Source organism: Nestor notabilis, unplaced genomic scaffold (genome assembly GCF_000696875.1).
Source record: "Nestor notabilis isolate BGI_N333 unplaced genomic scaffold, ASM69687v1 scaffold6277, whole genome shotgun sequence".
Taxonomy (NCBI): Eukaryota; Metazoa; Chordata; class Aves; order Psittaciformes; family Psittacidae; genus Nestor; species Nestor notabilis.
The window spans coordinates 418-17,498 of record NW_009937743.1 but is presented as its reverse complement, the minus strand read 5'-3'; the positions used below and the strand labels follow the sequence as shown (position 1 = coordinate 17,498).

Genomic DNA, 17,081 nt, shown 5'->3' with positions numbered 1-17,081 from the left:
CCAGGGGTAGCTGATCATACAAAGATAGAATCTACCAGATCCACAGGTAAGGATGTTGGGAAACACAGTTCCATTCTCTTCAAGGCAAACTGGTAAACTCAAAGATCTGATGGACTTGACTTTATACATCAGACTGCTACTGGCAGGAACTTTTTCTCCCCTACATAATCTACAGACCTATTATCTTTTATTTCTTCAAATGCCATCTTTGATGGTATGTCTATCCATGGTTACATCAAGGTGACTGGCTAACAGAAGACTGAAACTTCTGGTTTTCTTACTCCTTGTATTTTCTCGTCTGTTACTGTTTGTCTGTGAACATGGAGTCTGCTACCAAAAATAATTAAAAAAAGTACAATAAAATCACACCATCAAGCAAAGCTGCTTACAACATCAGCTTACTTATGCCAATGTTCATACCCTGTGTCTTTCAATATACGATTTACCCAATTTGTTCTCTAAGCTTTAAAACCTTTGGGGCAAGAATTATCATCTCTGCTCATACTATAGTTGGCACAATAAAGACTTAAAACAGGTTAAAGCTTTCAAATGTTACTACAGTATATTGCTTTTTATACTGCCAATTCAGTTAGGTTTTATTAGCAATAGTTTGCATGCTAAAACCGTGCACAGAACTTTATTCTATTATTGAATTTCATGCAAAATAGTTTGAGGCAACTATTGCCTAAAACGACTCCTGCATAGCTCGCTGAAGAAAGATTTATGCCATCTAACAAAGGGTGGTACAATTTAGCCTTTCTTCACAATGGAGCAGACGAGACAACCACTCTTTGCTGGTTGCTGAAGAGTGGCAATACTAATAGAGTTCAAAGTCACTTTTAAAATGACTTTTAGAGAAATCTTTATCTTCTACTCTGGGTGGTTGGGCTAGACTACGTACAATATAATCATTGCTTGGGTGCTGAAAGAACCAATCTAGCTAGGCCATAGCGGTACTTCTGATTTGCTGTTCTCCTTCTAGTACATGCCCAATATTTAAGCAGCGCAAAACTTCTGATCTCCATTGTAACACCGCATGAAGAAAGTGGCTGTACTCCATTTTGAACCCTCTTTGAGACAAGAGGAGTATATTAGTATTTTAAGACAGAAGGACTGCAACATCTTAGGCTTTACAAGAGGTTGTACTATGGAATCTCAGTAGTGCATCACAGTCCCCTGGTTACAGACGACATGAAAAAGCACATGGACTTACTGACAATTCCCTGATTAATTTTCTTAGTTCCCTGTGCCCGTGCTTCTCAGCGATAGTTGCTGGATCCTCTCCATATTTATTGGTTATTTTGCAAGCCTTTGTGGCCTCAGGAGAATTGAGTAGAAATGTTGCAAGGTTCTTTAATCCAAATCTGGCTGCACAGTGAGGGAGAGTAGGAAATTCTTCCAAATGGCTATCTGTATATGGAAACAAAAGTTCTCATAAAGAACAGTTTCACTTTTATAGAACACCTTCTTTTACAAAAGTCCTTTGAATATTAGTGCTATGGAATCACAGTTATCAAACTGTTAATACAGAACTGGTATCCAAAGAACAATTCCTCCAACTAACAGTTTTACAAGTCACATATATACTTTAATAAAGGGTCCTTCAGTCTAACTGAGAAATCTGTTTGTTTTGATAGAGGGGTTTTAAAGCACTTAAATTCTATTAAGAAATAAGTTTTCTTGCAAGGGGAAGAAAATTCTACAGCCAAGAAATGCTTTTGCTTAGGTGTATATTATTTAATGCTTTAGAAATATTTATAGTTTGCAGCATTTCAATGGGACATTTTTATAGGTTTATGACCCAATGTTTTCATATTAAAAAACTCTTCTGAAAATTCCTCTGACTACTAGACACTTGCAAAAATTTGCTTATCTGTAATGAAAAAATTGGGGAATTTAAAGATGAATGTATTGGATAATGGTTTTTTAGGATTTATCTGAAAAAGCATGACATTCATTTCTATCAGAGACTTTATTTTTCACTGTGGAGGACTGGGACAAAGCTAAACTGAAGCCCATTTGTCATTTCAGCACAGTCCTGTATTCTAACTCTACAAGAGGTCACAAGTTACACAGTAGAAGGAGAAAAAAAAAAAAAGTGATCAAGCATAAACAATATTCCCTATGCCTTCATACTCTGAATTCTTACCACCAGTGGTTCGTTGTGCAGTTATTTGTCTATATATCAGCAGGAAATGTACCTATTTTCCAAGTATGTATCCATTGTGCTCCAGGCACCATCAACTTCATGCACCCTCAGGGTCTTTTGGCAATCTTTACTAGCCAGTGCACGAAGAACTGCTTCCTCTAGTTTATTTTCAACCTGGATCCTGCTAGGTTCAATTGATAATTCCTAATTCATGTTATTCTCCACCTCTGTCTTCTCTCTCTGCACTTCTAGTGATTTATTCATTCCCAGATTCTTTCTTGAAGAGCTCCAGTCTACTTAATTGTGCCTTACAGAGAACCAACTCCATAACCCCCACTGCTCTTTTCTGGACATTTTACAGCTTTAATACATCTATTTTGAGACGATAGGAGAAGAGCTGCACATGATACTTAAGTTATAGGTGAGCCATGTAATTTATACATTGTCATAATTATGTCCTGGTTTGTTCTCTATTTCTTTTCTAATAATTCTTGTTATTTCATTTGTTTTTTGATCTGCTGCCTAGCAACAAGGTGATGTTATCATGGAACTGCGTGGTCTTATTCCTCAGTGTTAATAGCCTGCTCAAAGCCTCTCATTCTGTATGACAACATAGGACTGCTTTTTCCACATGCATCACTTTGTTTTTACCTACAATGGATATCATCTGAAATTTTACTGCATAGTTACTAAATCTTATATGGCCTTTCTCCCACTTTTTACCCCAATGAGCCCTCCTCCTTACTACCCTGAATGCTTTGTATCACTTGCCTAAGTTTTTTCCAACTGTGTGTCTCCTTGTCTTGGCCAGCTGTCCATCCATGCCAAGTCAATTATTGATTTGATCAGAGTTGATGACTCTTACAAAAAACTATAAGAAATCTAGAAGCAAGATTTCACCTTACAGAAAAATTATTTCACTACAATTATTATTTTTTCTGGTAAAGACAACACATTAACCTGCTTCTAGTTCTCAAGGTCCCCAGAGAAACCGAGCTTCGGTATCACAGTTGTACTTTCTAGTACTATGGAAATGAAAAATTGCACAGTACTGTTAGAAATCCATCTATTTTACTTTAAAATTTCCTCAGAGCTTTGAAGAATAGCAGTTAGTCTTGCTAATTTCTTTGTGCTCAACCTGCCCATTTTTGTTGTAACTTCGTGATTTCTTCGACTCCAGACAAACTCTTCCCACATGTCTCCCAACAGGACTACAGCTTGGGAATCTACACAGTTTCTTGTAGCTTTCTTGAGTTCTCTTTCATATTCCAGTCATCAGCTGTCCTACAGGCTAGTCAGCATGTATTCAGCCCTTCATATGCTGGCAAAAAGCCTTTGTAGTAGTAGTATTGCTCAACATTTTAACTGAAGTTCCACAAACTGGACTTCATTCTGTAGTCAGAAGTTATATAACTGTTACACCAAAGAAGAGCAGTTTGACTTCTTATTTTTGTCTATACTTTGCTAACTGCAGGGAAAACCTAACCTCATCCCCCACAGATGGAGGCAGATATATACCAACTTAAGGTGCTGTCACATGAGCAGTAAAAATGTATGCAAGTAATTTTAAGGCTGGGATCACAGCAGTAAAGCCAAGTGTACTTTTACACATTACACAGGATTCTCTTTTAAAAAAAATTAATAAAAAGAAATATAAATTTTGTTTTCAATGTCCAGCAATGAATTAGGTGTTGAGCGGTAATTTTAAAGAGCAGATTACATGAACTCTAATCAATAGTCTGCATCCTGTTAGCAGACTCCAGAAGGTCAAATGCAGTCAGTAAAAAGAGTATTAACAAAGTATTAATAACATGCTCTAAAAGAACTTCCACTCATGCTAATGAAACCTGAAACAATTAGTTACAAATCTAAAAGGAGAATCAAGTCTATATTATCAATGGACTGGATGCTATGATTTCATCATCAATATAAAGAGAAAAAGAGTCAGTGGTATTTAGAAGCATCTTCTAGGCTTGTAATTGAGTTTTCCATGTAAAAAAAAAGAGGTATCCCAGAACCAACTTCAAAATCTCTTCAGCTCCTTTGCAGTTGAGCTGTTTTTTCTGGTTACCACTCAGCTCCTCCTTAGCTGGATTTGATATTAAAGCAGGACTGCTGGACTTACATACTTTGAACTTTACAGGAGACTACATCATTAACAAATTAAATATCTCAGGCAGCCATGGAGAATGGTAAAAATCAGTAAATCGATTTCCTAAACCAGACTTTTTTCCAATATTACTCCTTGCAGTAAGAAGGGGAAAAAAGAGGTTGTCTTCAGGTATGAAAACTTTAAAATCAGCACTGTGAGATCTTTTACGTAACGCTCAAAAAGGACTTAAGCAAAACAAATGTTTTTAACACCACATAAACAACATTAAAGCACTTTCACCAAGAAGAAGAGGTAGAAATAGTTTCATTCGTTTCTTATTTTGAGAATGGGTATTCAGGTAAATCTGACCTGCATACCTTTAACAACTCTTCGGGCTATGTGAGCTTTGTTATAAAATCATACAGCCTCAAAATGTTCTTTCTAGTTACAGTGTTTTTACTCTGCCCAAAATAAGTAGAACCCAAAGACCTATTTTCTTGTGCAAAGAAATGTGAACTATACAGGCCTCAAACAGCAGGGTGGTTACATGGACAGCTTCTACAAAACACACACATCAGAAGAGCACACACATGGCTTCTGGGGCTTCCTACTGTACAGATAAATTAGGAGAGAAGAGCAGTCTGAAAACAGCTGACTCCTGTCACCGCAGTCCTATCACCTAATCTGGCAACCACAGCTAACAAAACTGTCCCCACTCCCAAATGAGCAACTAAAAACTCTTCTCTGTTGACAAGAAATACAGGCTTCCAATTTAAGAGATCACCTAGGGAGACTCTTCCTTTAAGGAATCCAAACACTGATCAACCATATCATCATACTATTCCCAGCACTTTGGACTTCAGCTGCTTTTTTTTGGGCATGATAATATTCCACCTCCAGCCTAAGCTAGGTACTAACAAGATTGGGATTAGAAACTGAGAAAGCTCTGTTCAGACTTCTTTTCCGTTGCCATTGAGGAATTAATGCTAGGCATGAGATTAATCCAGCTGCTGCTGCAGAGTGAAGAGATTCAGCAACGAACAGTGCAGGAAGGTAAAGCTTGCAGCCATGATGACTGCTCTTTCTTCATTCTAGCCATGAACAGTTTCAGACATCAAATTGTACCAGCTACTTCCACAAATGGTTCATATGCACCCTGTGGTGTGGAGAGAAGGAGCCACACAAACACCAGAAACTCATGGAGAAAGCAGGTATGTGACTTTGTTGGTTCTGCACTTTGAAATTCCATTTCGTTTAATTATCACAACACTTTTGGATCATAGACCCTCCACAGGCTCAAGAGAGACACGTATACTGTCTTTCCTTTCGTTATATAGAGCACCAGCTTGGATTAGGAGGCCTTTGACTTGTCTCCTTGCCCCTCCACACACGAAATGCCTTGTAACTACAACTTTTCCAGGGATCACCATATGGTGGTATACTGATTATACAGAAAATAAGCAAGCCCTCTACCTGCAGGCATTAACCTCATGTCATCTTCAGTCAATACAGCACCACCAGGCTTACTCTCAGAAAAGGAGGATCTCCGCATCTTAGAAAGCATAGAATGGTTTGGGTTGAAAAGGACTTTAAGTCTAGTTCCAACCCCGCTATCATTAGCAAGGACACCCCACACTAGACCACACCACCCAAGGCCCCATCCAACATGGTCTTGAATGCTGCCAGGGACGGAGCATTTGCCACTTCTTTGGACAGCTTGTACCAATGCCTCACCACCCCCACAGTAAAGAACTTATTCGTTATATCTACCCTGAACTTCCTCTGTTTAAGTTTGAACCCACTACCCCTTGTCCTATTACTACAGTCCCTGATGAAGAGTCCCTCTCCTGTATCCCTATAAGCTCCCTTCAGATACTGGAAGGCTGCTATGAGGTCTCCACTCAGCCTTCTCTTCTCCAGGCTGAACAGCCCCAACTTTCTCAGCCTGTCTTCATACGGGAGGTGCTCCAACCCCCTGATTATCCTCATGAGTTGCTCCAGCAGCTCCATGTTCTTCTTATGTTGGGGACACTAGAACTGCACACAGTGTTCCAAGTAAGGTCTCACGAGAGCAGAGTAGAGGGGCAGGATCACATCCTTTGATCTGCTGGTCATGCTCCTTTTGATGCAGCCCAGGATACGGCTGGCTTTCTGGACTGTGAGCGCACACTGCAGACGGCTCATGTCAAGCTTCTCATCAACCAACATGCCCAAGTCCTTCTCTGCAGGGCTGCTCTGAATCTCTTTTCCACCCAACCTGTAGCTGTGCCTGGGATTGCCCCAACCCAGATGCCAGGTGTAGGACCTTGCACTTTGCATTGTTGAACTTCATGAGAGTGGCACTGGCTTCTCAGAAATTCCTCCCCATAATATATATTTAATTAATTAATATAGTAAGGTTAATGACCTCAAAAAAAGACAATGGAAGTCTACTGATCTTTCTTTTTGCCCTCATCCTGAAAAGCAGCAGCACTAACTGTTTAAATCCCTCCCAAATCACTTGACGAAGGTGAAGAGGTTACCTCTTTCCTCTAGGTTCTACAGCAAAAATCAGTGACAACTAAGGGTAACACTTTAAATAACCAAAAAAGAACAATCCACTGCAAGATCTATTTGTGTGGGATTTTTTTTTAAATTATAATTGTTCCCTTAATTGCCAAATTACAAAATTCAGTGAACTCTTCAGACGAATTAGATGTTCTACTGTAAAGAAATTTCCACCATACTGCATTTAACTGCTTTAACTGAAGTTTTGTATTATACACATTAGGAAGAGGCTGTAATTATTTGCAAGCACACATGCTTCAGGCAGAAAATACCATTCTTGAGCTCACAAGTTTGTCACATTGAATTGGGGAAAATTGCTGAAACTTTTATCAGCTGGGAAACTGGAACAACTGATACATTTCAGCTAAATACATAAACTGTACAAAAGTAGTAGTTACTAGAGTAACTAGAAGTCAACAGCTTTTGCTGAGTAGCAGTCCTTTAATGAAAAACATTAAACAGAGAAAAACTGCTACTGTTTGGCACCTACACTAAAAACTAGTTAGCTGGTGACCATAAGCAGGAAGGAAAGGTTAAAGAGAAAGTACCCATGTCGCATATTTGAATATTTTTAAGAGCATTAAGGCAGCTTCTTCAACTTTCAACTAACTTTGAGGCCAGTGCTTGCTTTTAATTAAAATTTTAGTTGACATACAAAAGGTTAAGAGAGAATTGCTGTTTTGTCCTGTCTTAATCCCTTCTCTACTCTTCTCTGCAGAGCATTCTGGAACACCTCAGCTATAAAAGGGAGCATAAAATCTAATATTACTGTATTGTAGCACTGTCTTAGCCTGTGGGAATTTTCAGAAAATTGCAGTAAGCAAACAGAACAGCCTACAGTGATATTTCTGCAGATCTTGAAGATATTCTTCTTTTATTTCCCAAATTATTGATACAGGACATTACTTTTTTTTAAAAGCAATTTAAATAGACAGTTGAAATTACTTCTACAGTGTCAATATCAATCAAGAAAAAAAAAAAAAAAAAAAAAAAAAAAAAAAAAAAAAAGAAAGAATCCCCATCTGTTTCTTCTCCCCCAGTCTGTCTTTTCTCCCATTGTTCCCCTAGCAGCTGAAAACCCAGGCTGCTTCTCTTTTGGGATAGATATTTCAGCTTGAAATAAAGAATTACAGGAATCAGAATAGGACTTGTTATATTGCTAGCAGTGTTAGGTGAAAAAAACCAGTATTTTCTATAAAGAATAAATTCAGGACTTACCATAAGCCTTGATGTTTGAGCTTAATCAGAGAAACAGTAACAGATAACTTGTAAAGAAGTTAAAATTCATCAATAGTGGAAAAAGAAACAGGCTTTCCTCAAGTAAATGACCTATCTTGTGAAGAGGAATCAATGCACAAATAATTCCCAGACTTGAGGATTCAAGAACAGAAACAGAGCTTCCCAAGGTCAAGAAAAGTTTTGAAATCTAAGTTTCGATTTTTTAGAGCATTTTGACTGGATTCTCTTGCCAGAATATAAAGGCATAATATACAGCAAGGTACCCTGAAAACAGTTTGGTGCAGAATATAAAATATTCAGGATAGTACCTCCAGTTTTGGTTACACATTTCCAGAAGAGATGGAGAACCTCAGGACTAAAATTTCCAGACATGCCTTGGCTCTGTCTTTCAGTTCACACTGTTACGAACATAATGTTTTTTCAGTGGCTTCTATTCAGTCTGACTTCAGCTTTCTCATCTGATTGGGCTTCCAGTACTCCCCTTCAGAGACTGCAGAATAATCTCTTTAAATATCACTCATTACTAAAACATTCTTCCCCTTGATAAGCTGAATCAAAGTCTTTATCTTAATTCTCCTATACTGTTAGTCAGTAATACCCATGCAAAATCCTAAAAATATTTTGACAATGTTCAGATAGTTTTATGTTCTTTAGAACTGCAGAGAACATATCGTACAACAACAACAAAACCCAATTAAAACAAAAAAAAGGCACAGTTCATGCCTGAAGTGTGCACTTTATTTCTGACAAGCTTTTATATATACAGCAGTTCCAATGATATTTTTCTGGTAGAGATTACTGATTTACTTTTTCATTACTACTCTATTACAGTAGGACACATCACCAAAAGCAAGCAATTGAAACTTCTTAGGTATGGCAAAATACATTCCAACGGCTATCATTGGAAATCATGGTTTGTAAAAAAATCATGTCTACTTTTATCATTTCCAACTGTTGCCTTTTGTCAATCAGTATTTTTTAAGTAATACTGACAAACTTAAAAGGAGGTCAAGAAACAAGTGAAGATATAGTATCATCATTGCCTTTATTTAGACAGCGATGCAATTTCCTTCCTGCATGTAGTCCAACAAGTGAGATCCCATAGAGAAAGAATATTACACACAAGTTAAAGTGCTTGCAGGGCTACAGTCCTAGGTTTTCCTATCGCAAAGAACTTTACAAAGTCTGATGTTCTGCTCGAACAATTCTCCTTGCTTAGGTGGCAAGAGATCTAAATTTCCAGAATACATATTTATAATCCATGGTATCTTTTGAAAGATACCCCACTAGGGAAAATCAGCATATACCGGAATTATGAAATTAGGGCTGATTGATCTGCCTGTTCATAGATATAGGAATAACTCCTCTCAGTGCCAAAGAGCTTTTTGTCTGTTAACTAAATTTTCTTCCCAAAAGAATTTAGTTTTTATTATTTGACATTGTCTCTTTGGAAGAAAAGATGGTGCTTGGAATAAAATGATACAAAAATGGCTGAACAAATTGATGCTAGTCCTCTACTAGACCTGATATAGAATCATAGAATCATAGACTAGTTAGGGTTGGAAAGGACCTTAAGATCATCTAGTTCCAACTCCCCTGCCATGAGCAGGGACACCACACACTAAACTGTGTCACCCAAGGCTCTGTCCAGCCTGGCCTTGAACACCTCCAGGGTTGGAGCATGCACAACTTCCTTGGGCAACCTATTCCAGTGCCTCACCACCCTCACTGTGAAGAACTTCTTCCTTATATCTAACCTAAAGTTCCCCTGTTTAAGTTTAAAGCCATATGTCTAATGCCTGCTTGGGATGCTCTTATAGGGAGTCAGAGACATTGATTTACATACCTTTCAAGGAGAAGGGGAATCAGAGCCTAGTTTTCCCACATTGAGTGCTTCCTGCTCTGCAACCAAATCTTTCTTTCATGAAGAATCTAGGCATCTAACTTTGTACTTTCTTGTGCTGTACATCACACCAGTTCATTTTATGAGGGTCACTATTTGGCTCAAGCTCACAAACAGTCAACTTGTTCTTGAATGGCACAGGCCTTTCATGGAGGGATTGCAGGTTGGTAAGCATTATTCTCAACATCCAAAAATATGCCCAGATCTAACTGGTTACGACAGAAGCAGAAAACCTTTTGTTCATCAGAACTAACATACCACATTGGGAATGACTCTCCAATGTGTCCTATACACCCCCATTCTTCAGTCTTGCACACAAAGATGTCAATGACACGAGCCTCGCTTAACACCCTACTTATTTGCATCCACTGACTTAGACTCACATTTAAGCTCACTTTTAGAATACAAGTGGAATCATGTTTATTTAGTACAGGGGGGTGAATTCCATGCTCAAAGAAATCTTACTATGATTGTAGTGAGCTTATTTGCTCCCAAAACCAGGCACACGAAACAGAAGTCAGGCAACTCAAACACATCTTTCTTAAGTATTTTTGAAGGGAACCGTATTTTATTGGTTTTTGTTTTTTCCCCAAAATATTTCTTAGAAAGGCTGAGGTCTAACACACATCTGAAATAACATTATAACAGTGCTTTCAAAACACAAGCTAAATAATCACACTCTTGGTTTATTGCAAACCAATTTGCATCCTTAGTAAGTGGTTAACGAATACAATCAGGACCCTCCCTGTGGCACTAACAGTAGCTTTTGTTGATACACTACTGAACTGTGTTTATAGTGCCTCTACTTTAGAGACAAATCCTATTTTAAACACATTGGGATGCCTTTTTTTTATAAAAAATAATACAATTATCTTTTGCCCAGAAGTAATAGAAACTATTAAGTACATAGATACTAAAGTGAATGGAGAATTTTAGTGCTGTTCTAAGTTCAAAACCCATCTGTTCTCTTCAAATAGAGAAATTTTTCTGATTTTCTTTTTGTCAACAAACTTTGAGAAAGTCAAGTTCAAATTTTATTGCAAGAGGGCAATTACAAAAGAAAAAATATAAAAATATGTATGATGTACAGGCATTTCTTCATGTCTCTTATTGCCTCTTTTCTCCATAAGTATAAATTTGTTTGAATGTAAAGCTGTCAATTTGCAGTTAATACAAAGCTCATCAAACATCCAGACTAGTATAAATACATCGTGCTGAGTCATAATGTAATGATTCACAGAATTCTTTTTCCCATTTTTCCTAGGTATGTTGTCTTTATTGTGGATTCCTCCATTTCACTAGTGGCTTTAAATGAATTGTCTTATTAACATTTATAAGTAATAATCATAGCATCAGTAATCAAAATCAATGCATACAAATGACTCACCAGGTTGACGATGGTGCTCTTCACTTTGGAATGGGCTGAACTCATAAGTAGATATTCTGCTTTTCAATAACAAAGTCAGAACATTGTCCAGCTTCTCCACAGAAGAAAATCTAAAAGCCTGTTAAGAAAAAAAGAAAAAGTTGTTACATACGTATTTTTAACTGTATGCGCAGAGAGCTAGTGAATTAAATTACTCAAACCAGTTATTGTTACAAACTCACTTTAAGTAAGAGCAGCATAGGTTTTGAAAGCTACAGAAGACATACTCTAACGTAGAAGGATCATGCTAACAAAAAAATCCAACTGAAGAAAACCAGTTGTTTTGCACTCAGACAAACAAATTTACTTGGGATAAAATGATGTTTCACAATCAGAAATGGAGCAAGTCCTTGAAATAAGAGCAGCACACAACATTAGGAACTTGCAGCAAAATTTTTAAGGCCATAAACAGTTGCATGGCTTAACCACATCAGGCTAGTTCAGTTTTTACAAGATGTTGAGACAGAAGCTAGACTTGCCTGATCTCCCAAAGGGGGCAGATTAAACTGTAGCTAAATTTCTCATGCTTTAACAGGCCTGTCTTCCAGTGACCAGCCTATCCACTTCTATGATTTCAAAGCCAGGCACAATACACTTCTTATACAGAGTTATCAGTGCAATTTGCTTCAAGTCTTCCAGCTCAAATTTTTAGCTCTTACTCTAGGGATCTAAAAGCTGAAGGGTCTAGCAACGATTTAACAAGCTGTCTTGTTAACTAAAGCGTAATTAGTAGCTTTGTTTTCCTATTCTACAATGAAGTTCTTAAAAAAAATAATAGATAATGTCTATGTTAATGTCTTATCAAACACACAGGAGGATCTGTTCCAGTACTTACATGACCGTAACAGTGAAAACAGAACTAACAATAGGACCACACTGCACTATCTAGCTCCATACAACATGTAAGTCACCTCCACCAAGGAGCTCAATTTAGAGACTCTTACTTTACTGCTCATTCCAGCTCCAGAGGACTCACAGACTTTAAGTACGCTGCACTGCACCAGCTACTAAGAAGGAGAAAAAATGACTGCTGTAGATGAACCCAGGACAACCCTACACCAGTCTTACAGGCCCATGAAATCTTCCCAATAAATCTCACCAACACTACGTACCTAAAATTCATGCTGAAGCTTCACCAAAGCCAACAGAAGTAGAACTGTATTTAAAGTTAAGTACACTGCAAAAGAACAGGAGTTTAAGAAAACCCACATTTTATCCGAGTAAAGACTTAAAACGTGACAGAAAAGAAGTAAAAGCACTACCTTCTCCCTGTATGCTTACAGACAAGTTCTTCTTTTTAGGAGTCACACATAACTAAACTAGCAGGTTTGCAGGCAACTCTCATATGCTCTGCAACACAGCCACCTTCTCTCTACTCCACACTTCCATCCTGGTCCTTCCACAAAAACTACTACCCACCCCAAAACTCATCACCAGCAGCTTGTCCTTGTTCAGCACCACCTCCCCAGGTGTAGGCACTATCTCCATTCTCTCCCCCTTTTCAAAGCAACAAGACACAGCTGCAAACAACAGAGAAGCCCTGCCATACCTGGGCTTCCAAACTATCCCTGAAAAGGACAAGACCAAGCACATATTTTGCTACTTTTGTGAACAAGACGATCTACGTTCTTTAATAACTGCTAACAAAGCCCTGAAAATATGTGTCACTGAAACACAGCCAGTAAATTAACATACTTCTTCCTGGCTTTAGCAGTACTAACAAGGTTACACTTACATAAAGATGAACTTCAGTAGTTCTTATATATCAGACAGTACTTTGTATGCGCTTCAGTATCTAGATTTCTATCAAAAAGAATGGGGTAGGCTTAAAAATCACTTAGGCATTTCTGACAATTTTAGCCAGTGATAGAATATGGAGAGATTTCATACTTAGAGGAAAGAAAAGAAACATTTTAAAATAACAGCTGCTGACGTGGCTTAGAGGATTGAAATATTAAAAATGGTTTCAAAGGAAATATCTCTGGGGATCAGGTAAAGTTGAATACATAATATCACCACATAAGTCATGTAGCCATTTCTTACAAGTTTTCATAGAAAAGACTGCAGTTTATTTTTACTCTTCTTTTTCAATATACACTATAATTGGAATCCTGTTTGATGAATATAATAAGAAAGTCCTTTAAGGTATTAAGTCTTGCAGAATCATAAGAGTATTATTCAACAAAGTTTGTAATAAAGACTCCTTGAATCTCTCCAGATATTCTGAATCACTCAAACTAACATAAACCTATCAGTTGCAGTAATAAGGATATGACCTTAGTTTCAATTTGGTTTTCCGAACCTAAGAAACCTGTGCCTGAAAATCCAAACACTAATTAATGGAATCAATAGTTGCATTTTATAAAGTCTGAGAGAAAAATCAATACAGCATGTAAATCCAGCAGAATGTTGAAATGAGAAGTTGATGAAGAGTAAAATATGAAATATGAAAAAGTTTATTTATGAATTACAGGAACCTTAAAATCAGTTTGGACACTGGGTTACTGCAAGAACACAAACTCCCTAGGAGAGGGTTGTTTTTTTTTAATGCAAAATTGTATGAAGAGAGAGAAAAAAAATTTCACAGCCTTTAGCCAATGCCTACCCTCATATATTCTGATAGCAAGGAAGTTCAGCATTATGATTCAGTTGTTATGATCCCAACTCTTCCTACTTTTCTATAAAATTTCAAGTTTTTTCTTTCAAAATTTATGCAAAGAAACTTATTTCATTTTTACAATATTTATTTCCTTACAATTTAAATATTTATTTCATTGTTTCAAATGTCTTAGACTTCCGAGAAATTTAGAAGATAGAAAACTACAATCTACCAGATGTGACAAAGAATTTAATTCAAAATTATGATTTGTAAAAAAACCTTAGAATTCATTTAATCTAAAATATGACTAGTGTTAATCTTTAATTGCTCTCTAAAGAGACAAATTCATAACTGCTGCAGTACCTTTCTTTGTTGGTCTCCCACTAAGATACACAAACTGACCTATCCATCAGTAAAAAGAATGGATAGGTGTAAGCCTATTTGTTGGGGTTTATTTATGTGTTCAGCTTTACTAGAGGATAAAGTGAAGAAGAGGACAAGAACCTCTATGATGATAGCATCTCAAAGTAACTGGAAGAGTTGGCAACACAAGATTACAATACAGTGAAAGCATTTTACCAAAACATTCTGCCTATGGTATGCATTACTGTAACAATTTGCTTTCATCACAGAATTTTAATGAGGAGATACTTCTCAGATTGCAAGCATTTTTGAAAATCTTGAACTTCTCTTTGAACCAAAGAGTGATATTGCTTTGATCAATAATTGCTGTAAGCTTTTCTATTTTATTTCGGTTTTGTTTTCCATTGTGTTTGATTGTTACTTTACATAGATAAATGACTGTTGCCCCAGGATACTTTTGCAAATAAGCTGATAGTCTCGAAGGTTTTAATTATCCTGGTTAAATAACAGTTACTGCTACTCCTGCTACTTGATGGGAATTCTAATTATTATTAAGTCTGTTTTGTTTTTCCTTGTGTGAACATATTTTAAAAGATTAAGTTAAATCACATTCTCTAAATTACATCTTTACAATGTATCTTATTGCCATTAAATCAGGTTTACATGAGAGCTTAAAGTATTTTAAAAGTTTGTGGCAACAGTTTAGCTACCCAGCTAGTTAGGGCACCTCACTCCGTGGCCCAGTAGGTACCATTAAGTATGATGACAAATCTGCCAGCACGTATGTACACTTACAAAAAGATTACCATTAGTAATCCTGTACTCAAAGAGCAGCCAAGATACTGTGTGGATTGTAGAACTTACCCGATCGTAAAGATTTTCTCAGCATTAATTTTTCAGTTGCCAAAACAATAGAATTAGGAACAGGCAAACACTATCACCTCATTTAAACCCTTGCTTATTAGCTAGATGAGAAATTGTGAAACATGCCTGATAGTCATAATACCACGGTTCTATTTCGTGGTGTGTGCTACTGCTCTGCACAGAATTAATTTTGCATTTGAATATAATTTGAATTGCATGTGTCTTACTAAATATTAGTCATGCTGGTTAAGCGAAGGGTCAAACTCCTGAATAACACAAATCTCCAGTGGAATACCAGGTGTGTTGCAGGTATCTAGGTTACCATTGTAGTTACAATTTCTTAATCATTATAACACACTTTTTATGCATAAAATTGTAAATGAAACCTGTTAGAAGCTTACTTCCATGCCTTTCAAAATACAGGCTAAAGAATGATGGATACCATGAAGATTTTAAGAACACATTTGTACTTAAGAGTTGCACGATTTTTCTTCTGTTTTCATAGAACAGAAGTGACTTGTACTTGTAAGGAATCTACCCCCATCCTTAATAGAACACTAATATTGCAATGCATCATTTTTATTAATCCTTTTGTTATGAGTGTTATGCCTTAGGTGCTAGATAAGGTAGATTTGTCACAGGAAAATGAGACTGCCTGCCCTGGAAACACAGAGTATTATGTTTGTTCTGGCTTAGCAATTACAATATAGACACCGTGACTGCTTGGACTACCCACCATTCAACAAATGATACTTGAGAGTCCATCTTTTCTTAATAGATGCTTTCTTTTCTTATTATTTTGTATATGTCATTGGCAAAGGACATACTGCAGAGCACTCAGCTCAAAACCTGAATTTTTCTAAATATATGCAAAGAATATGCATGGCAACCAGCAAACCACATGAATGATAATTCAGCAGCTATAAATGGACTCTGCATGAATAGCAACCTACTGCCTTCCATACAAGCTATGCCAGAAAAATCCTGTTTGCTCGTGAATGAATAATAACCCTCCAAATACAATGTGATTTAAGATTACTTGCTTCTATCAGTTTTAGAATGTACTAAAAAGAACACTTTCAGTGGAGAGGGACATCATTACTGTTTGTTATTTTCATTCTCTGTAATGCAGGATGTTGTTCATTGGGCATATACAGCACAAAGGATGTTTATATCACTCTCTAAACAAAACCAAAAAAGACATAAAATTTGTTTTCACTTGCCTGACTTGCTTTACAGCTAGACATCTCAAAGACAGGCTTCTGTAATCATAAGCCTGTTATGGAGCCATTATCCATTACTGCGCAATCAGAAGATTGTGTATTATGTCTTAGCTCATACAGTGACTTTTGTTCTTCCTTTTTTAAATTTTTTTTTATTGAAAATGCAGAAGTCAGCTTACCTGGCAAGTGAAAGCTATTGGGTCAGCCACTTTCTTAAAAATGTGCTCAATCTCCTCTAGTGCTGTATAGTACTCGATCTGTGCTGTGGTCTTAACGACTCCTCCACAGTAGACATTCACATATACAGGGCCAGCAGGAAAATCTTATAAAACACAATCAGAACAGTAGCTGAAAATATTTTAACAGGCCCAGACCAGAGGTCTCGGAATGAGTAAAGAAGAGGAAAATCTCACAGAAAATGCATAGAGCCAGTGAACTAGATTTACAGATGATTCAGTGTAGTCAGTTTTTTATCCAGGTCTTTCAGTCTAACATTAAAAAGCTGACAAAAGAAAACATTTATCTGTAAATCTGTATAAAACAAAGCTACCGCATTACTTCATGTTAGAAGGGAGATGAAAACAGTACGCTTCAAATTTTCAACTTCCCTTTGATAGACTGATGACCTATAATCAGCTCCCTTACGCCTACAAATTAAGGAAAAGTTCATTTATTA

General features: G+C 37.0%; 1 protein-coding gene across 1 annotated transcript in view; it reads right to left on the bottom strand.

Moving 5' to 3' along the window:
- The window catches only part of BANK1 (B-cell scaffold protein with ankyrin repeats 1), a gene marked incomplete at its 5' end in the record, with an annotated part of 101,481 nt that extends 84,754 nt beyond the window's left edge, over nt 1-16,727 (bottom strand). The window contains 3 exons of the mRNA XM_010018978.1: nt 1,214-1,410; nt 11,318-11,435; nt 16,585-16,727. Coding sequence (XP_010017280.1) covers nt 1,214-1,410; nt 11,318-11,435; nt 16,585-16,727 — 458 coding nt within the window. The remainder of the gene's footprint in view (nt 1-1,213; nt 1,411-11,317; nt 11,436-16,584) is intronic.
- Nucleotides 16,728-17,081: the final 354 nt, after the last annotated feature.